The following is a 22,777-nucleotide window of genomic DNA, read 5'->3' on the forward strand; positions in this document are numbered from 1 at the left end:
TGACTATTTGCTTAATTAGACAAACTCACCTCTCTGTGCAGCTGGTATACCTGAGTTAGAACTTGCACTCTCCAGGTGTTCTAATAAGACAATATGAACAACATTAGCTCGGATGCTAAGTACAAGCCAGTACCTCTTCTTTGTTATTTGTTAATACCTCTATAAGCCAGAAGAATAGGAGGAAATCTTTATGGCTTCATTGCAAAAGCAAACCAAATAAAAGCATTTAGGTTTAAAATGCAGTTTCTATTGACACATGAAAACTAGCTCAGTTCATAAATACCATGCCAAAGGAGACTACTTGCTTACTATAACACAAAAAAAGTTTCAGAAACTTGATAGTCACAAGAAAATATAAACATAGTAACAAATGTGAGTATGATGAAAGCAGGATGTGAGACCAGGCAGAGAAAAGGGCCAATGTGTTGGGAAGAATAGCTGAAATGAAACATAGAGGGGAAATGTTTGCTGTGGGGAAGAGCCTGTAAGATTAAAAATTACAGACAAGATAATGATTATGCTTCATAGATCAGCATAAGCTGCTCCCTAGTCTTAACTCTCCTCACCACCAACTTCTTCATTCAAGGACTTCGATATCAACAGCTCCCTCTGGTGGTATCAAGACTTTGCAAAACTAAAAAATGAGTTATCACAGAGATAACTAGGAATCCCAGGCAGTATCACTCCCTTTCCAGTAACCTCATAACAGTAGCATCCAGAATTTTCCCTGATATTTTTTATTACAGGTATTTAAGGTATTGTACAGATTTAAATAGCACTATAAAAAAACTTCATAATCTATTTTTAATGCTCATGTTCTACCCACATTAGAATATTTAAAGTTTTGTTTGAAAGAATTTTACAACTAAAAGAATAGTGTTGCCAATTTAGAAATAACTCATGAAAAGCACTGAGAATAATTTCGGTTGGCCAGTTTAAGTATAGATAAATTGATAGATACAATTTTTAAATTTCTACTTAATGTGATTTTTTTGATAACATGCTGAAATTTAAAAAACTTTTCAAAACATTATTTGTACAGAATGTTTCTACCATAGAATATTGCTGCTAATTGAAAATCCAATGCAAGTATCTCACCACGACTCACCAACACAATTTTTTTTTTTTTTGAGACGGAGTTTTAGTCTTGTTGCCCAGGTGGGAGGGTAGTGGCACGGTCTCAGCTCACTGCAACCTCTACCTCCCAGATTCAAGTGATTCTCCGGCCTCAGCCTCCCAAGTAGCTGGGATTACAGGCGCCCACCACCACGCCCGGCTAATTTTTTTATATTTTTAGTAGAGATGGGTTTTACCATGTTGGCCAGGCTAGTCTCGAACTCCTGACCTCAGGTAATCCGCCTGCCTCGGCCTCCCAAAGTGGTGGGATTATAGGTGTGAGCCACCACACCTGGCCCACAGTTTTTATAAAGTAACTGACCACTAGCTAATACTGCAGCATATACAGAGCTGATAAATAAAAGGGATCACCAGGTGGGGTTCACGAAAGGCCTGTGAGGATACCACGCTGTGGACATGCCCTGACCATCATGCTCGCTGACTGGAGATCTAGACAGGAAAAGTCCTCCTGATTCAGGATCTTGAGGGACTTTGGAAGTCTAGGAGATGAGACCTACAGAAAGACCAGCACAGAGCTGACACTCAGAGGCTTACCTGATCTGCAGGGACACTCAGCACAGAAACTGACTCAATGGAGACACTGGGACACCAGCTGTCCTACCCCTAACTTACATATCCCGAGAGGGTCCTGAGGCTCTCATATGTCTTGTGCAGTATAGATTTGGTTGGTGTAGAATTACAGAACATATAGCTGGTATTAGGAATTCCGTGCATTTTTTTAAACTGCAAGGGAAAGAGGAATGGCTTAAAAATTTCTGAAAAATCACTAAAACTAAAATCTTTTGTATACCTTGATATTATCTGAGTAATATCGAATTCCCTAGTAGGAACTGCGTATATTTTAATGGCAAATGTACAAAGAAAGAGCTTACCTGAGTAGGTATTAAGTATCTGTTCCCATCTCTAATATCAAGTGGAAAAAACAAGGTACACAATGATATGTAAAATACTTGTGTTTTTTAAAAAGGATGAATAGAGTATCTTTGAAAGACAGACAGTAAACTGTTAAAAGTAGTTGCCTCTTGGGGAAGAAAATGGAGAAGGGAGCTTTATTCTGGACTATATGATTTTTGTAGTATTTGAATTTTTCGCGATATACATGTATTACTTTTACCCCACAAAATTTATAAAGGATGAAGAGGGAAAAAAGGGAGGGAAAATGTTTATTCCCTGCTCTCAAATATGAATGTATCTGAATAAAAATCTGAAAACCAAAGTTTTTAAGGGAGAAGATTTTGATTTCACTTAGGGAGAGCAGGTTCATCTTTTAACATGCTTGCTATCTTAATTTTTCTCCCAGAAAAAAAACGCCCAAGAGGCCCAAGGCCAGCTGGTCCCAGCAGCAGATAGACATCAGCACCTTGGACTGGTTTGAATACCTCAAATGTCTGATGACCTCAAACTCCCAGGCCCTCTGGTCCTCCTGATCAGAGTTTGGCTTCTCAGGTGATAGGCTTTTCAAAAGAGAAGGTACTGCAGATACATGCAGTCTGGCTCACTGACAAACTGGGAGTTCTGATTTAAAAGAAATAAAACAATATGCAATCTCTAGGCTAATACTAATTTAAAAACAACATATTTCATTATTCAAGGTAGAAATCTCCTCAAGTCTTTCAGACTTTGTTGAGTTGTGCTCAGTTGTGTGCCATTTGTAGATCTATATGGAAGAGTCTGAAACAAATGCTTTTTATGTCAGATCTCCCTTCTAGCTGCAGAGTCGCAAGCCACACAACAGTCCACTTCTCTTATAATTTGGTTTCCCATTTAATACAAGAAGAAGATTATTTTGCATTTTTTTTAAAGTCACCATTAAGTGATAACCCTGCAAGCCCCAAATAAATGACCCTAGAAACTTAGCAAAGCAAAACAGGGCTATGGTTTTATTATTCCCCTACTGCACTCTAGCAATATTTAACAAGCCCTGTGTCTAGTGGTGTGAGAGGGAAACTAACCCAGGTTAAAAGCAATTTAGTGGAAATGAGCATATGATTGACAAAAATGATTCTTCTTCCCTCAAACAGACAATCTCCAGTGCATCTAAAGTCTGAGACTTTTCCATTCTTCTAAATAACTTGTCGTAACCAATGGCAAAGGTATTTGTTAGCTGCAGCGATTATTTGAATGTATGTGCCCTCCAAAACTCGTTGAAATTTAACTGTCATTGTAACAGTACTAAGAAGTAGAACATTCTGGCCAGGGGCAGTGGTTCATGCCTGTAATCCTAGCACTTTGGGAAACCGAAATGGGCAGGTAGGTTGAGCTCAGGAACTCAAGAACAGCCTGGGCAACATGTTGAAACCCCATCACTACGATAAAACATAAACATTAGCCAGGCGAGGGGGTGCTAGTGGTCCCAGCTACTCAGGAGGCTGAGGTGGGAGGATTGCTTGAGCCCAGGAGATAAAGGCTGCAGTGAGCCAAGATCGCAGCACTGCACTCCAGCATAGGGGACAGAGTAACACCCCGTCTCATAAAAAAAAAAAAAAAAATTAGCCAGGCATGGTGGCAGGCACCTATAATCCCAGCTACTTGGGAGGCTGAGGCAGGAGAATCACTTGAACCCAGGAGGCAAAGGTTGCAGTGAACCGAGATTGTGCCTCTGCACTCCAACCTTGGCAACAGAGGGAGACTCCATCTCAAAAAAAAAAAAAAAAGGAAAAAAAAAGTACGACATTTAAGGCCTGATTAGGCCAGATCTCCACCCTCATGGATGGGATTAGTGCCATTATAAAAAGGGAGGTTTGACCTCCTCTTGCTCTTTTTTTGCCCTTCTGCCCTGTGATAACGCAGCAAGAAGGCCCCAGCCAGATGTTGGTACCTTGATACTGGACTTCCAACCTCCAGAAGTGAGAGCCAATGCATGCCTGGTCTTTATAAATTACACGGTCTCAAGTGTTTTGTCACAGTAGTACCAAACAAAGATAAATACAGTAATAAATTTCTACACTGATCAGTACCTTTTTTGACTACCCACTTTATATCATTCGAATTTACAGATCATCTTTGCTCTAAATAATTAAAAAATATTTGAGAAAATCTTATCTGAATGTCTTATAAAAATTACTAAAACTAAAAAAGTTACTACAAATGATTAGTTACTACAAAAGTTAACTACAGTTACTACAAATGATTCTCTGGCAGATTAAAATATATGCAATTGGGAGTCATTATAATTTATGTTTTATTTTCCTATTTAAACATTCTCAGTTTTATTACGATCAAACCTGGGTTTTATGTTTCTTTAGGAATTTCCATCAATCGATACTGCATTGATTAGCTATGCTTTATAAATATAAAATCTAACTTCATGACTGGGGTAGACAAATGATATACCTAAACATTCAGTATAAACCTGATCTATAACAATACTCAAATATTGATGAATTGATAAGGAAACTGCCATATTGCAGTTACAAATTACTAAGGCAAACCTAAAGATAAAACTAGCTTCAATTTGGACAGTTTACAAGAGAAAAATTCAACTGTGATATCTCGGTAGTACATATATTAGATAACAAAGACAATTAACTTCCCTATTTGGGTCATTTAAGTTTCTAATTAAAGGTGTACGACATCCTAAACCACTTGCCTTTCTTCTTCAATCTGCTTCTTACATTTTCCTGCTTCCATTTCCAAGCATGCAATCCCCCTCTCACTCCTATCTTTTAGAGCTTCTCTTCCACATAATTCATTTTCTGTCAGTAACTCAATGCAATTTTTCTTTGCTTTTTACTCCCTCTTCCTCTAACTGTGGATTTCACTGTCCTCAAGCTGCCTTGAAGAAGCTACTGAGATAAAGATTCTTTATTCCTATTTCTCTATCAATTTTTTTCCTTCCTTCCTTCCTTTCCTTTCCTTTCCTTTCCTTTCCTTTCCTTTCTCTTCTCCCCTCCCCTCCACTCCCCTCCCCTCTCTTCCCTTCCTTTCCATCCTTCCTTTCCTTCCTTCCCATTTCTTGGATGAGTTTTTCACACATTTTCCTCTAGTGAGTTTCTGGTTTTTGCATTTTCTTCCCCCGAGCATCTCTTTCCTTTTAAAACTTGCCATTGATTATTTGGTCATCCAATAACATCAAGAATTTTAGCAGCTTTTTATTGTTGCTGCCACTTGGTCATAGTGACAAAATGTATTTTTTTAAAAATAGTAACAACAGACAGGCAATGGACTATTAATATATAAAAATGCTTTTAATTAGTATAAGGAATTATATATAGTCATAAGAATTCAAACTGTTAGTTGGTAGGAAAAGTAAAAGATAACTTTTGTACTTTTTACAAATGTACACTTCTAATTGCTAGTTTAAAATAATGTTAGCAAGACATTAAACTTAAACAGTTAAACTATTTTAAAATCAAATCTGTGAGAGACACTGTCTCTAAAAAGAAAAAAATCTAACTTGGTTTAACAAAGAAAAAGTAACTCTTGTAGCCTACAATAAAAAACTTCCGATGTAGACACCTAATTTTGAAGTACAATGTATTGTGGGTATAAGCCAACTTGTTTTCTTCTATATTGAAATCCAGATTTTAACCTGTGCTTGCCACAGCAGTCAGCAGCTAATGTAATGAATAGAGTATTCCTGCTAGCCTATAGCTTATGCCACTGAACGTGAGGAAAGTACTCTAGTAAAAGCAAAAGGAAAGCAAGAAACAAGATGGGTATTTAAAAATATATACATATCTTCTATATAGTTTCACTCAATGGCATTTAAAACTAAAATTGACTTAATTAAACCTTTTTAATTTTTAAACGATCAGTGTTTTAATGAAAACTATTATCCTACCTTAGGTAATATTTTTTTAAGAACTTGAAATATATTTCAAGTGGTATATAATTTATACACACTTGTCTAATCTAAGTTCTTAAGCCTTACAATACAGCAACTAATAGCTCAAGATGTAAGCCTTTAGATATTTCTCTGAAGTAATATGCTAACCTTTTATAAAAATTACATGTATAAAATTCTTGAGATAAACTGAAATCTATGAGAAAAATCTTGCCGATTTTTTTTATTCTCCCAGATTACCTCAACCCAGACTCCCCCCATTTTGCTCATTCTTTTTTTCTATCTATCTATCTATCCATCCATCCATACATACATACATACATACATACATTATTTTTAAAGTCTCTTGAAAATCATTTCAGAGAAAAACTCAGGTTTGGACATCAATGATGAGAGAAAACATGAAAACTGTATTAAAAGTTTGCTATAGCTATCATTTTTCTCATATCACACTTGTATAAACATAAATAATTTATGTTGATATCATATCATCTATCCTTTAATAAATTATTTAAGCTCAGCACCAGTTAATATATCAAATCAGAAAAATCAAGATAACCAGCAAGGTAACACCAAATCAACCATAAATTTGAGACATACATCAAACTACTTTGTTACCTTTAAAAACAAAACCAAATATAATAAACGATGGAAAGAAAAAATTGAACATGGATGGACAATTCAGGCCGAGGCTTACTCTACACAGTGAAATAAGATATACGTTATTGAACATTTCTTTACATGACATTCACCCATTTTCAATAACACAAAAAGACAATGAAAGGTTTATCTACAAGTAAAAAGATGGAAGTATTAATAAACACACTATGCTTAGTTCTTGAAACTAATCTCCTAGTCAATATAAAAGGAAATAAAAAATTTTAACAATCATCCTATTTGTGATTAAAAACATGAAATATAAACTGGAATTCAAAGTTACTGAAAGTTAAAAAAAAAGCTATCAGCTTATTCAACTTAACAAAACGATTTAAAAACTATACTTTTATTTATCAGCATTAGTAATTGACTTTTAAGCCTCTTATGGATGCATATTTTATAAAGCAGACAAATCTTCTGAGCATTTATCCTTAACACTCTTACCTTCCTCTCTTCCTGCCTATTTCCACTAAATGGCAATGCTTAAATTTTTCCAGACATTGCCTTCTGTCATGTTACAACACTCGATTACTCCATTTTTAAGACTCTATTATATTTTCAGGCCTTTTCAAAACCTATCTTACTCTCAAATTTTCCAAAACATTTTGAGGTAACTTTAAAAACTATATTTAGCCCATGTCCTCCTGAAAAGACTTGAGGAAGCACAAGACAATAAATAAGCATGGAACATAAACCACAATTTACAAAACTACAGAAATATTGACAGAAAGGTACAGATATACTTTTAAGTGTTTACTGATGATTTTACAATGCAATATTCAAGGAAAAGCACATAGGTTTTACAGTTAAGCACTTAGTATAAAAAGTTTTACATATATTAGTATTAGATGTGATGGTCTCATGATGATGATGATGACAATAAAGGGTGGCATGATCAATTAATGGTTTTCAAACTTTTTGAGACCCTTTCTTCAAGTGAAATCACATACAGAAGATGGATATAAAAACACATGGAATCAAAGCTGCTGTTTCAGAAAAGTAGGGGATCCAGACACCTACCCTCAATCCCATCCTTCTCTGCTCCCTTTCACCCTGCCTCCTGGAAGGCCATGAGGTACCTCTGACAAACCTCTATGGTTCAGAGGAGCAGAATTTAAAATTAAAATTATTGGTTTAATTAATTAAAATTATTGGTTTAATTGATTAAAAGTTATTTGAAATCATTATTTATTTATGTATTTTTTTTTTTTTCTTGAGACAGGGTCACTCTGTCGCCCAGGCTGGAGTGCAGTGGCACAATCACAGCTTACTGTAGCCTCAACCTCCCCGGGTTCAGGTGATTCTACCACCCAGCTTCCTCGGTAGCTAGGACCACAGGCACATCACCATGCATGACTAATTTTTGTATTTTTTGTAGAGAAGAGACTCCTAGAGGCTCAAGCAATCCGCCTGCTTCGGCCTCCCAAAGTGCTGGGATTACAGATATGAGTCACCGCGCCCAGCTGAACGCATGTAAATTACAGAAGCTCAGTGTGACCTTGGGGACTAATTTAGCTTTTGATTTACTTTTCAAAAATGGGAATATGTTAATAATTGAAGAACCATAAACTACAGAAACCCAAGGAATTTTAAAGGTTAGAGAGAACCTTAATCTTTTCACATTTTACACATGAGGAGCTGAGGCTCAAAGAGGTTAAGCAATTGGTCCAAGTTCTCACACCTAATCCACAGCAGAACTGAGAGAAAAACACAGGTCGGTTGCTTTTCCAACCTACCTCATGGTCCCTCTCCATTCTCCCTAAAATGAGTTGCAAATATTTTAGGTACTGTTCAAATAGGACTTACTATACTCAAATTCTTATTTTCTTGTTTTTTAGTACACAAAGTATCATTTTGCATACCACATACTAACGATCACATAAGCACCAGTTATAATTCCTTTGAAAACATTTTGAAAGCTACTGCAGAAGTGGAAAGTTGTCTTTATAGACAAGTCAAACTTAGAGAGCTTAAATCTAATCTTCTGCAAAATTCAGTAGGTATTAACAATATAGTAAAACAGAGTTAACAGGGACCCCAAGTCCACAAATACCTTTTCCTACAGAATAACAATCAATCAAACCTTTGTTGATTAGGTTTTAGGTTTTTTTGTTTTTGGGGTTTTTTTTGGCCCCTATTGCAGGGTAAGGATGTAAGGATAAATGAAATTATACCTAGAAGTGATATGGAACTAATCATGAACAAAAACAAATTTCTGTATAAAGTAGATGTTAAAGAAAAAAAAAAACTTGCTGTATAGTGAGTTCAAGAAAGACTTTTCTTCTTTTTGAGAGAGGGTCTCCCCCTATCTCCCAGGCTGGAGTACTGTGGCACAATCACAGCTCACTGTAGCCTTAACCTCCTGGGATCAAGCAATCCTCCCACCTCAGCCTCCCTCGTAGCTAGGATCACAGGTGTACACCACCACATGCAGCTAATTATTTATTTTTTGTAGAGTTGGGGTCTCACTATGTTGCCCAGGCTGGTCTTAAACTCCTGGAGTCAAGCAATGTTCTCGCCTCAGACTCTCAAAGTGCTGGGATTACAGGTATGAGCCAACAGGCCTAGCCCAAGGAAGACTCTTGACAGTTCTGCTTTCTGCCTGGAAGCTGTATTTAATTCATAAATCTGAACTCACATTACCTTTGAATTTGATTTTTCCTCTATTCTTTCAAGGATATTGAGATATGCTACAATTCTCTATGGAGTTCTAAATCAGAATTTTAGGTGATGACAGAAAGGAAAAAGGATCACAGTTACCACATTACAAAGTTCAGAATCTGGAAGCAGCTTATTTTTCATCTTCGAAATATAAGACAAGATCTATTTATCTACTAAACAGACTTTGTACTGATTTAATAAAGATTCTGTTGACATATACGTAAAGTGAATATAAAACTGTTCTGTATTATACATAATTTGGTATCAAATAACGAGTAGGAATCATAAAATAATATCCATTGTATTATAAGACATAAAAGTTGAATAGCTGATTTCAAATAACTGTATCATTTCTCAAAACAAACTTAGTGAAAAACACATATTTATCTAATACATAATGCTACAAAATAAGGTACAGTAATTTTAATTTTTTTGTAATAAAAATTATACTAAAATCAGATGAGAAAGGAAAACAATACCTCCCACTTTTCTCCAAAGATTATGCAGCTCAAAATAGATTTATTGCTATTAAAGTAAGGAGCTATCAATTTGTACCGGAAAAAAAAAATTGCAGTGTCTTATATAAGTACATAACAATGTTCTTCAATTATCGCCACAGCAAAGACCGGAAGCTCATCCCTTTCTCACTTGTACTACTCCCACTCAAAACCTCTTCATATATCCTCTGAAAAAAAAAGCATTCTGTTGTCCAGGAAAATCCAAAACTTTTTGGGAAGGTTTAATTGTTGCTGGAAAAAACTTACCAAATATAATATAAATATCAAGTATTCTATGTGTGAATAGTTACAGTGGGAAATCCAAACCTTTGAAAATAAAGCTTTAACACATTAAGGTATGAGAATGGAATATCACAGGAAAAATTACCTTAATACCTTATAATGAAATTACTTGAGAAATTAAAATAAAAGGAACATTAATTTATCCCCTTTATGAATATGAAGAAACATATAATGAGGGAATGAAGGATACATTTTCATCTCAAGGTTAGTAAGATTGCCTATAATGAAGTAGCAGTGAAAGGAACTAGAAACTAGGATTTGTGTTTGCTTTTTCCCTTACTTAACCAACCTTTAACTGGTGGAAAAGGATGAGAAGGAAGTGAATCTGAACACAGTTCCAGTGGAAACTGTAAAAGTTCTTCATTATCTGTAGAAGCTAGAAAGGCAAGAAAAATACCAGTTATTTAGTAATGATCTATTATTAATTATTTTAAATTAAGAATCTGTGACAACATACATATACATATTCTCAGCTCCACCTTCCTGCCCCAATTTATTCTGGTCATTTTCTCCCTGATTTCTCCCATGGAAACCCTTCCTCTACATGATGCTGAGACTGGTGCTATCTTCCCTGGTATGACTGTTGTGAGGCTTTAAGAAATTAATATCTGTAAGTAATTTAGCACAGTGCTTTGCAAATAATAAATGCTAGATAATAATAATTAATATCCTACACTTTGTCCATTACTAGTTTTTATGCCACTTAAACCGGTTACATGTCTTCTTTGACAAATATCGGAACACATAATCATTTAATACATCTACCTGACATTAACTCACTGCTCAAATCTTATCAATGCTATACATGTAGAATGTAATCAACTTTTCAAAGTTTAGGACTAATCATGAATATTTCATTTAGCCAGTAAGTCATTCGAACTATACAAGAAAGTACAGTATCCCTCATTATGTGTTTTTCAGAACACATAGTTTCCAGTAATTTGGATTTCTTCAGAATATATTACGAATACTACTTTCTAAATTTTACTGGATTAAGGCCACCTTTGTGGATCTGTTGAACACTATGGAACTTGTCCTGAAAATAATACACAGGCACACAATTGTGCTTACTACATCAGTAGGTCCTCAGATGCCTTGAAGAACTTGCCAGAGATCGTAGTACAGAAACCCTTATATTACTGCAGAATTAATATGCTATAATTTAAGTCTAAAAAACCCAGCAGCATTCCCTATGTAAATATCAGTCAAATACCACCTAGTCATGTATGAAAAATATCAAGTCAGTCATATGCTTATCCACACAGTTAACTTCACAAAGATGAACAGAAAAAGCAGCAAATATTCTTCAAGAAACAAGTAATTTACTGAATCCACCTGTCCTGTATATTTTATCACTGAACCATAACACAGACAAACACAAACCGAACTTCCTATCCAGTAAAGATTTACCTCTTTGCAATGACTTTTCAACAGAGGTTTTTGTGGTTTGTAAAGCCTGATTTTTGTCAAAAGTTATTGCAACTGCCGTGACTGTAACCTAGAATTACAGAAACAATATGGTTAGCAAAATAATCACTGCCAAAACTAAGTTTCTTACATATTTTTTTCAGTACCATGGTACAACCTATACCAAATACCTTTCCTGGTTAAAATCCTCAACCAGAATTATATATAAATTCAGATACACAAACTACAACTATGCCAAACAGTTATACCTAAATCTCGATATTCCAGAAAGAGCTGAAGAACCTTCTCTAAAAAATGGGAACTGGTAAAATCCCACATGATGGGTACAGATCCTACTGTACACATGCTGGAGCATACGTGCACTTACTCCCTCAGATAACTAAAGTTCAGAAAAAGAAACACACATGGCCTGATACATACTAACATATATTTTGTAATACTCTGAGGTAAACTAGTATAAGTTATTTAATTATGGCAAAATTATGATAATGAAATAGATAATAAAAATAATAGATCAGATAAAGACTATTCTTTAATAATGGACTAAATCTTAATTACCTGAATTAATTCATCTTCAGGCAGAGATACTGTAAAATTTACATGGCAAAGGCAGCAGGGGATCATAGATCGTAGTTTAAAGTACAGGCTCTACACAATAGAAAATATTAGTAATGTCACCTTTTTTATTTAAAAATTTATAAAAGCTGATTTTCTTAATGTACATTATATTATAGTAAATGGAGAGTTAAAAAAAATTAAAACAAAACTGGTCCACTTTTTTTGTGTATTTTTACACTAAGGATATACTTTTTAATATTTAAGTAGACAATAAGATTTAATCATTTGTCAGTAAGTCACAAAAAACAATATAGTAAGTTTTTTTTAATGTACACATATACACTAGATTTTTATGGACGTTAAAGCTATTAACTAACAAACTATTTCTTTTATAGTATGATATAGTAAGGGGGAGAGGACAACTTTAGTATCTCACCTGCTGACAGAGGTAAGATAAGTAGGTAGGAGTGATTCAGCCCACAACTTTGTAAAGTATTACAGATAATACAGCAATATAGACACTTTTAAAGTTTCATTATCTTAGACGCATGAAATAAAATTTAGTCAGAAGGTTCCTACCTTGAGCAAATTTTCACAGAGATCATTAAAGTTCTTATTGAGAGCTTGATTAGTCAGGTTGAGGCTGCTTAATCTGATTACTCTTACTGAAGTGAACATCTAAATGTGGGGTGACAGAACATGTCATTTTATTATTTTTAACTAAATATTTTAACAGTTGATAAATTGCCAAATAATGAACAATATTAACTAACGTAGTAGAATAAGGATAGTATTTTAATTGCAATAAGGAGGTTAAAAAAACAAAACAAAACAAATATTTAGATGGAACTTATTAAGATAACTTATGTGTTATTTGCTTAAAATTAAGAAAAAAAGGTTTACCTGTATTTCAGATGTCCAATTATTTATACCGGGCATAATTTCTGTATTACAACTATAAAAGCCTGTCAAAACAAATTATAATCAAAATATATGATATTTCATTGATTTTTGTGTTAAATGACATTTTTCAATTATTACATGAAGTTCTAACTATAAAACCCTTCATTTTTTTTCTTCTAAAATTATACCTGCAGGAGACTTTAAACCATCCTAATAAATTATCATAGGTTTTTTTTTTCCATGTATAAATATAAAAGGACTAAAAATCACTTCCACCTAAGTTATGTTTTCTACCTTGGAGTAGCAAAGTACATGACAAGCTGTGACACTGTGGTAAGTTCTTCCTTTAAAGTAAAATTAGTACTGTAACAATTATGAGCTAAAACATTTATATATAAAACTAGTTTCATCTCAAAGGTAATTTTTTTGTTCACCTGAAGGAGGAGGAACATCAGTAAGTAGAGAATGGACATCTTCCATGGCATCGGTGTCATCAATCTTAAAATAGAGAATAAAACTATTATATATGTAGTAAATGCATAATTATTTCACATTAAAAAAACTATTAATAGAGTCAAGAAAAGCAGAGTCATTTTTCCCTAAGGAAAAATATGTAACAAGAAAATTCTAATATCAGTAAATTCCTCCACAGTAATAACCACAAATACTTCTAAGTGAAATATTTTACATACAAAGTACACTAAGTTAAAAAAGAAAACTAGCTCTTTCTCAAACCTTTATGAGAATATGTTTCTAAAGACTTACAAAGATGTCATAAGCAATCATTATTCCAATTTGTTTAAATTAATAAAGTGTAATCAAATCCTTTGACTAAATGCAGAACTGCTTTACAATGGAATTAGGCAGAGATAAATTTAAAGACATATTTAACAATAGGTCTAAATTCTATTTTTCTAATAAAATAAATAGGTCTAAATTCTATTTTTCTTATATCACCGTATTCCACTGTGAATAATAAACAGGGAAACTACCCAGCTGGACAGGTGCTGACATTCATCTGCATCTCAGTTTCTAAGTCCTAATCTGCAGACTTGCTAAGCTTCTTCTTCCCACATCACCCTCAAGACTTCAAGAACCACTTTCACTTCCACTTCACGTGGCTACCCACAGTCACAGTCATACCTCAACCCACTATTCCCCAAAATGCTCCACACCCAGGATCTCGAGCATTCTCCAACTACAGTCCTGTCTCTTTGTCCTCTCTTACTGGATCTTCTACTTGCCCTCTGTCCTCTGCCCATGTTTGAAGCACTTTGTTCTCATGTGCCTCTCTACTCAGCCAGGATCCCAAGATCAGACATATCAATAATGCCCTAGATCAAACTTCAGGTAATGTTTGACATCACCTGGAAGGTTTGTTAAACAGATTCCTGGGCTCCACGTTTAAATTCTCATCTACTAGGTCTGAGGTAGGGGCCCAAGAATTTGCATTTCTTACAAGCTCCCAGGTAGAGCTGACGCCACAAGTAGTTACATCACACTTTGAGCAGCATTGTTCTAAATAGTACCCTGGAACTTTTAGCCTCCTTGACCTGGCATATTTTCCATAACATATTTTCCATTCTCAGACTGTAGAGAAATGTGGGGAAAAAGTGGGGGACAAATAACCATATATGTTGGGTTTTCTACAAATTGACACTCTCACCTTAGTTAGGCCTGTGCGTCTCTCATAGATCCTTGTTACAGCCACTGGCACTGTTCCTGACTCTTTAAACCTCCAATCCCATCCCAACACTATTCTACCACCAGCTTCTGCTACACTGAGATCAAAGCATCTGATTTTTTTCTCACTCAACTTACATCTTACTCATTTATTTTTCCTGTCCTTCGATATGAAAAAGAAAAATCTCTCTCTTTGGGAGCCAACCATTCTACAGGGGAGTGCAGAGGAAGCAGATCTGGGAGGAAGGAGTCTCCATCAACTTTTCATGTGATATTTACTCTCTGGGAAAGTTCCTAAAGTGTTCTGAGTATCTTTTCATAAAGATGGATCAATTATACCTTTTGAATTCGGTAAGAAAATACTACACTCAGAATTCACAGTGTTTATATTAAAAAATGTTCTAACTACAGTAACATACAAAAAAAGTAATAATTATAGTAAGTTAAAGAATGACACTTTAATTTCTTATTTAAATTCATTCAAGTTTATGAAAATAACTTCAAAGGTTTAATACTATTGTATCATTATTTCGACCCATACATTAACTTTTTCAGAACCATCTGCATTATTGTATCAGTCACCTGGTATTGAACAAACATATGTTACCAAGTTCTGTTATTTTCAAGTTTGTTGTAATTTATATACTAATTTTTTAAATATTTATAACAGTTGCAATGATATAAAAGTATATTAATTTAGCATCTGAAAAAATGTGTATCTTAGCTTCCAAAACCTTTAAGAAATTAGTCCAATGTGACATTACCTCCAAAACAAAAGCATCTTTTTTCCCATGTGAAAGGTCTAATTCTGTAACTTCATCTGAGCTTTCTGATTGAGATCTTAGAAGTCTTGAGCGTTGCCTAGGTTCTGGGATGGGTGATCCTATAATCTCTTCAGATATCTCCTAAAAGAAATATAATTGTTTCATATTAAATGAGATTGTCTTTTCCAGTTTAAATTTTATATCTTTATATTAGTAGACACCTAGCTGTGGAGAAAAAGCCTGTAAACTATACTCAGTGAAGTCTGTACTTAAGTATAACCTTTATAACTAAACTTTTATAGAGGATATGGCAGCCTTAATGGTACGAGGATATGGCAGCCCTAATGATACATGAATCAGAAAAATATATATAACTGTCACAGACATAACAAGACAAAACTGACATCCAGTGTACACACAGGACACTACAATGTGTATGGAATTGGCAGTCCTTACAGCCCAGAAATCCAGTACTCCTGGGTGTGCATATTTTCTATTCAGCATTATGAAAGTCCTAATAGGCCATACAAATTTAAAGACTTATGTTCCTAGAAAAATTTCTAATCTTTTATATCTTTTCTTATCCACTGGCAATTTTTCAAAGCTCCACCATAGCAAAACGTGGAATATGATCAATGTATGAGTATGAATATATATATACATATACGATGCACGTATTTGCTATTTATTAAGCTAAATAAACTTTGGTAGTTACAATAATGATCCTTTTAAGGTCAATGTACGGTGCAATACTGTATGGCTTAGTGAGCTTTTTGCTGTTACATAGCCAAAGATCGCTAGAGGTTCTAAGCACCTGCTGGCCACAGTGAATGCTGGAAGAATGTGAATATGTGAAAACAAAAGCAAAAGGCATAGCCTATTGCTGATGCAACAGAGTTGTCTTTTTAATAAACAAGGAAATTGTACATAAAGTTCTTCAAAAATATATAGTTTTAAATGTTCATTGCTAGTACATACCTTAGATAAAACGCTACCACTGCACAATTTCACAATGTAATGATCTATGGAGCACTTTCACATCCATTTATCTTATTTGTACTCCAAATTAATCTGCCCTCTATAAAGTTAACATTATAATGACTACAAAATGGAAAAGAGCTGTAATTCAGAAGTAAATTAGTAGTCTGCCTAGATTTGAAAACTAGAAAGTGTAGAGCCAGTCTAGATCAGTCTTTTGATACACAGTGCAACGTTATTCCCATTAGATACCACACAACTTTTTATAATTTTACAGTAGTTTTAAATTCTGTTATGCCTTTGTTCACAATGCCACAGACTTAATAAATATAACTGTCTGGTATTTAATACGTTCTACATTCATACTGAAATTTCATCACTAGTATTGTTATTCCAAGAGATATGCATCTTATTTTGATACCTTTGATTATCTACAGAAAGCTTATGTGGTACTACACCTCTGTATTAGAAACATTTTTTAATGTATTGAGAAAAAATTCAAACAGCAGCATTTATTTCATTGAGGGCTATCATCCCAAGAGAAGGCACACCCGGATCCACATATTCAGGGTGGACATAACACAACACTGTAATGTATATAGTGGCCTGGTAATCAACCCTGTATACTGACTCTGTCAAACAAATGCTGAGAGATTATGCTAAAAGACTATAATGTAGTCAGTATCTACAATAAGGAAAGACATATTAGAAGATTCATAAACTGATGAGTACTGTTGTAAAAATATAGTCATCCTCAACACATGAAATTCATATATACTAAAATTTTTAAAATCATAATAGATTCACTCCCTCCTTCTAAATGTAAACTGTGTGACACACAGTAGCAGCTCAGTAAGTACTGAATGGATGAAGTAACTTAATTCATATTCTTATTTAAATACATCCCTGTCTCCAAAGACCTTACATTATAGTAAAGGAAGACAGATATATAAAAACTAAGTATAATAATATGTAACAGTTTCTATACAAGTACATACAGGTACAACAAGTACACAATGGAGGAAGAGTCCACTATCCCTGTGGGAGGTCAGGATGGATTTACAGAGGTAAGAAACACTATTAAGTAAAAGAGATCAGCTCATAGCATTAGAAATAATAAATGAAGAATATATGAAACCCTAACACAAAGTTTTACAAATCACTTTTCCCAAGTGGCAGACTATAAACAGATGTTCAAATATCAAAATATAACTATCAAATAAAAATAATGTACTATAAAAATAAGTAGTCAGTAAAGTGGTGCACAAAGAACTTTTACAGTCTATTTTTCAAATATAAATATGTTAACACATCAACATTTGTATTCATTTTAAAGAAGCCCTAAGTCAGTACTGTTCAATACAAATATAAAGCAAGCCACATACATAATAAAGTAAAAAGAAATAGATAAAATCAATTTTAATAAAACATTTTATTTCATTCAGTATATCCAAAATATTAAATTTTTGACACATAATCAATACAAAAATATTCATATTTTACACAGTTTTTTCACACTAAATCTTTAAAATCCAGTGTATATTTTATACTTACTACACATTTCAATTCAGACTAGTCACAAGTGCTCAAAAGTCACATGTGGCCAGTGGCTCCCACAGTGAATAATGAACAGTGCAGCTCTAGGTCATATCCTTAAAATTCCTCCCAAATTAACAACTATACTAGAATAATATGATGAAAGCTATACTTGTGACGCAACAATCCAGACACACTGTTCCAGAAGATCAGCCAGTTAGGTAAGACATTTAAAATAAAAAAAACAACAATGATGTTATAATTTCCTTTTGTGAAAGTATTTTATTATCAGAGACTCATAAAAAAAAAAAAGTTTCATTCTAACTCCAACACATTTTTCTTTCAATTCAGACTACTGCCATTAGGCATCCACAGAGGAGGAAGCATTGTGATATTTATTGCAAAGTTGGTAAAAAGACTGATTAAAGGAAATGACTGGGAGCATAATTGCAAAAAAAAAAAAACTGTAACTGAAAACCTGTATTCTTTCACATTTTTACCACCGATAAGAATCTCTTTTTACTAACAAAGAACATTTTAAACCATTTATTTCATCACTCAACAAATACTAAGAGACTAATACCAAGAGAAACTTTTCTAGGCAATAGAAATAAAGCCCTCATGGAGCTTCATTCTACTGGTACTAACAGGCAATAGACCAACAAAACACACACACACAAACACAAACACACTCACAAAGATAAGAGCTACAGAAAATAATAAAAGAGGGAAAGGTGATAGGAAGTGCCAAAAATGAAGTCATAATTTTTAAATAGAATGGTTAGAGTAGGCTTACCCGAAAAGGAGACAGTTGAGCAAAGACATAAATGAGGTGAAAGAATGAGTAATAAGGAGAGCTAGTCTAAACAGTGAAAAAAAAATCTTATGTCCTCAATAAGATAACCTAAAAATATACTATTAATAATAACTGATATATTCACAATGTAGGTTTGTTTTACTTACTGGAGGATTGATTTCATATAACTCTTTGTTTTTAGCAATTGTGTCATTTATCTTCTTCTGCATATGAGAGATGTGTTGTTCATATGAGCCATCATTGGGAGTCTTCCCGGCAATCTGAATACCACCAGGAGTTGGTAAAGCTGCTAAATATACACCTGTGGCAGACTTGTAAAAAATAATGGCGAAATAATCAGAAAAAAAATCTACAGAATAACAGTCCTTACGATTTCATATTTAAGAATGTGGTCAACAGCTGGGTGCAGTGGCTCACACCTGTAATCCCAGTACTTTGGGAGGCCGAGGCGGGCAGATTACTTGAGGTCAGGAGTTCGAGACCAGCCTGGCCAACATGGTGAAACCCTGTCTCTACTGAAAATACAAAAATTAGCTGGGTGTAGTGGTGTGCACCCATAATCCCTGCTACTCAGGAGGCTGAGGCAGGAGAATCACTTGAACCCGGAAGGCAGAGGTTGCAGTGAATCAAGATCATGCTTCTGCACTCCAGCCTGGGCAACAGAGCACGACTGTCTCAAAACAAGAAAAAACAAACAAACAAACAAACAAACAAAAATCAAGAATGTGGTATAAGGAAGAATATAATCAGCATCAGGGTATATATAGGACATCTCTGGAAAGGCACACAAAAACAACTGGTAACAAGGGTTGGTTTCTTTTGAGGAGGCCCCTGGGTAGGTGGGAGACAGTTATGAAATGGGGATTTACTTTTCACTACATACTCAATTATATTTTTTATGTTTCTACCTCGCAATCTTTTTTTTTTTTTTTTTTTTTTTGAGACCAAGTCCCACTCTTACGCCCAGGCTGGAGTGTAGTGGCACGATCCTGGCTCACTGCAACCTCCACCTCCCGGGTTCAAGTGACTCTCTGCCTCAGCCTCCTGAGTAGCTAGGATTACAGGCGCCCACCATCACACTCAGCTAATTTTTGTATTTTTAGTAGAGATGGGTTTTCACCATGTTGGCCAGGCTGGTCTCCAACTCCTGACCTCAACTGATCCACCTGCCTCAGCCTCCTAAAGTGCTAGGATTACAGGTGTGAGCCACTGGGCCCTGACCTACCTCATCATTTTTAAAAATACAATTAGAATTAAAAATAGCAAAAAAATATTAAAGGTTGCTAAAAAACAAATTTTTCATGAATGAGCAGACGCTCTATCTTTAAAGGTAGCAAAAGTAAAGAGGAAACTTTTGCAAGGCAAGAGACTGAAATTCAGAAAGGACAGGGAACTTACTCAAGCCAAGTCAGTAAATGTGGACAAACGATTTAAATTGAGTGTTTCTCACTTCAAAACCCAAACTTATTTCACTATATTGCCCTACCTTCCTAATTAGCAGAGAAAATTTTTTACTTGATACAGATTTATTTTAAATATCATCTAATGAAATTACTATTTAATATCTGACTGTGAAACAGTACTACATATCATTACTACTGGAAAACTATTATGAGAAATACAAAACAAGGTAACATTTACATATATCCTTATGTGCACTTATGTGTAAATATGCTAATACAAGCAAAGCAAAAAAATAGAAGTATAAACATCAAATTGTTAACATCAACGGGGTGGAATGGGAAAGAGAAAAGACAACTCTTTTAACTCAACACCAGTCCTAAAAAGGGATTGATGAAGAAGTCTGCATAGTAGATGAAATTATTCCTCAAGAGTGCTTACTCCTGGTTTGTTCATTAGTGTCCATCACTGTATACATGACCAAGTCTCTAATACTCAACCAGGGAACGCCCCTTCGCCATGCCTATGAAGCCTTAGTCCACCACTTCTAATGCGTTTTAGCTCCTCATTAACGAAGCAACAGCCCTGAACGGCTGAGAACATAGACTCTGGCATCATATAGGCCTGGATTTGAAATCCAGTTCTAACACATGTAACCACATCACTTTATAGTCTCAACCTATCACAGTACACATTTTCTCCTCCTGTAAAGTGAAGATAATATCACATTCCTTCTGGAATAGCACAGTGCCGAACATCTAGTCGGCACTCATCAGTGATCACCCCATAAAGAAGCTACTCTTAAGACCTTACGATTTAAGTGCACAAACTATAACAAAGCACAAAGATGAAATGTCAAACCGTGGTAGTTAATAGCACTAGTGATCAAGAAGGAAAAGATTAGTATGAATCAGAAAAGCAATACTGGAGGCAAGTCTTGAATTACATCAGTGTCATAAACTAGTTTCCTGGGACTCAATCATCAAAAATGTTTGCTATAGCTAGCAAAATGTTTTTTAAACCCCTCAATTTGAATCCAGCTCTTAATTGACATGCATAGGCACCCACCCATCATTAGAGTCTTTCATCAAGCACAAATTATACATTTATGTAATGTCCTCACTAAGCATACAAATTTTTAGACCACTGAATTAAAATAACCACTTTTCCCCAAGTTACTCTAAGTATAAAAGAGAGTTTTTTTTTTTAGACAGGGTCTCGCTCTGTCCCCAGACCGGAGGGCAGTGGCATGATCACGGTTCACTGCAGCCTCAAGCTCCCAGGCTCAGCTGATTCTCCCACCTCAGCCTCCCAAGTCGCTGGAACTATAGGCACAAGCTGCCACGCCTGGGTAATTTTTGTATTTTTAGTAGAGATGGGGTTTCGCCATGTTACCCAGGCTGGTCTCAGACTCCTGGGCTTGAGCGATCTACTCACCTCAGCCTCTCAAAGTGCTGGGATTACAGACATGAGTCACCATGCCCAGCCTAAATATCAAATATTTTAATATGAACCAAGTTACTTATTACAAATTTCTGCTGTTAGAAAACTGTTAATACCTAATTAGTTTATCGTCATCATACAATTATCCTCTACATACAAAAATTTACATATTTGCTCTTAGAGAAAGATGAAACAGGGAACAAATGTGCATTCGACCTGCAAATGTATAGAGACAAAAAAGCCAAATTCCATAAATTTCTTAAAATTAAATGTCTATGTATTCTCAAAAAGATGGCAAGAGAATTTAAATTTGAAAACTGCCAGTAACACAGACAAAATGCTGGTTAGCAAAGTACCTAGAAAATGAGAGAATTTCCATAAACGTAGTTCATCAGATTCCATAAGATCAATACACATTTTGCAGGCACCTGGTTCTCTAAGTCCTACACTACTTATAGAAGCAGCACTGGCTTGCCTCATTATCATCTTTCCAGTCTGAATTTATTTGCTAACAAGCCAAAATGAACCTTAAGCTAAGACACAGCTGTTTCTTCTTCTCTTGTATTTCATCAGCACTTAAGAAACACACCTTTTTTTGTTTGTTTGTTTTTTGTTTTAGACAGAGTCTCACTCTGTCGCCTCGGCTGGAGCGCAGTGAAATGATCAGGGCTCACTACAGCCTCAACCTCCCAGGACTCAAGTGATCCTCCCACCTGAGCTTCCTGCCAGCACATCTGGTTAATTTTTAGTATTTTTTATAGAGAGAGTAGTCTCACCCAGGCTGGTCTAACTTCTGGGCTCAAGTGATCCTCCCACCACAGCCGCCCAACGTGTTGGAATTATGGGTGTGAGCCAACACACCTGGCCAGAAACACCTGTATTTTATTACACAGTCTACCACTGGCCACAGGTGCACATTTATGATAAAGCTTAATTGTCTGTCTAATAGTGTCTCATGTTTTGCTTTATCTTCTCCATCAAAACTAAAGATTAATCCACATCCTGGGGTAATTTTGTTCTGCCCACTAAGGGACATTTGGCAATTTCTGAAAACATTCTTGATTGTCACAACTGGGGAGATGCTACTATCTTATAGTGGGGAGTTGCCATGGATGCTGCTAAGCATCCTACAAAGCACAACTCAGTTGCCGGCAACAAAGAGGTATCCTGCCCTGGTACCGAGATGGGGAAACCCTGTTTTAGCAATATGTAAACAATAATAAAG

General features: G+C 35.1%; 1 protein-coding gene across 19 annotated transcripts in view; it reads right to left on the minus strand.

Annotated features, from left to right (window-relative positions):
• Window positions 1-22,777, minus strand: part of C2CD5 (C2 calcium dependent domain containing 5) — a 94,970-nt gene that overhangs the window by 10,876 nt on the left and 61,317 nt on the right. For 11 of the 19 annotated variants that reach the window (XM_007967901.3, XM_037990262.2, XM_007967897.3 and 8 more), the window contains 9 exons: window positions 18,855-19,019; window positions 15,378-15,518; window positions 13,365-13,428; window positions 12,931-12,992; window positions 12,607-12,705; window positions 12,028-12,117; window positions 11,452-11,539; window positions 10,331-10,417; window positions 30-80 (listed from right to left, as the gene is read on the minus strand). In XM_007967901.3, coding sequence (XP_007966092.1) covers window positions 30-80; window positions 10,331-10,417; window positions 11,452-11,539; window positions 12,028-12,117; window positions 12,607-12,705; window positions 12,931-12,992; window positions 13,365-13,428; window positions 15,378-15,518; window positions 18,855-19,019 — 847 coding nt within the window. Of the gene's footprint in view, window positions 1-29; window positions 1,861-10,330; window positions 10,418-11,451; window positions 11,540-12,027; window positions 12,118-12,606; window positions 12,706-12,930; window positions 12,993-13,364; window positions 13,429-15,377; window positions 15,519-18,854; window positions 19,020-22,777 lie in introns of all 19 variants that reach the window. The other 8 variants (XM_007967902.3, XM_037990264.2, XM_037990265.2 and 5 more) reach the window with 2 other exon arrangements.

This window comes from Chlorocebus sabaeus, chromosome 11 (genome assembly GCF_047675955.1).
Source record: "Chlorocebus sabaeus isolate Y175 chromosome 11, mChlSab1.0.hap1, whole genome shotgun sequence".
Taxonomy (NCBI): domain Eukaryota; kingdom Metazoa; phylum Chordata; class Mammalia; order Primates; family Cercopithecidae; genus Chlorocebus; species Chlorocebus sabaeus.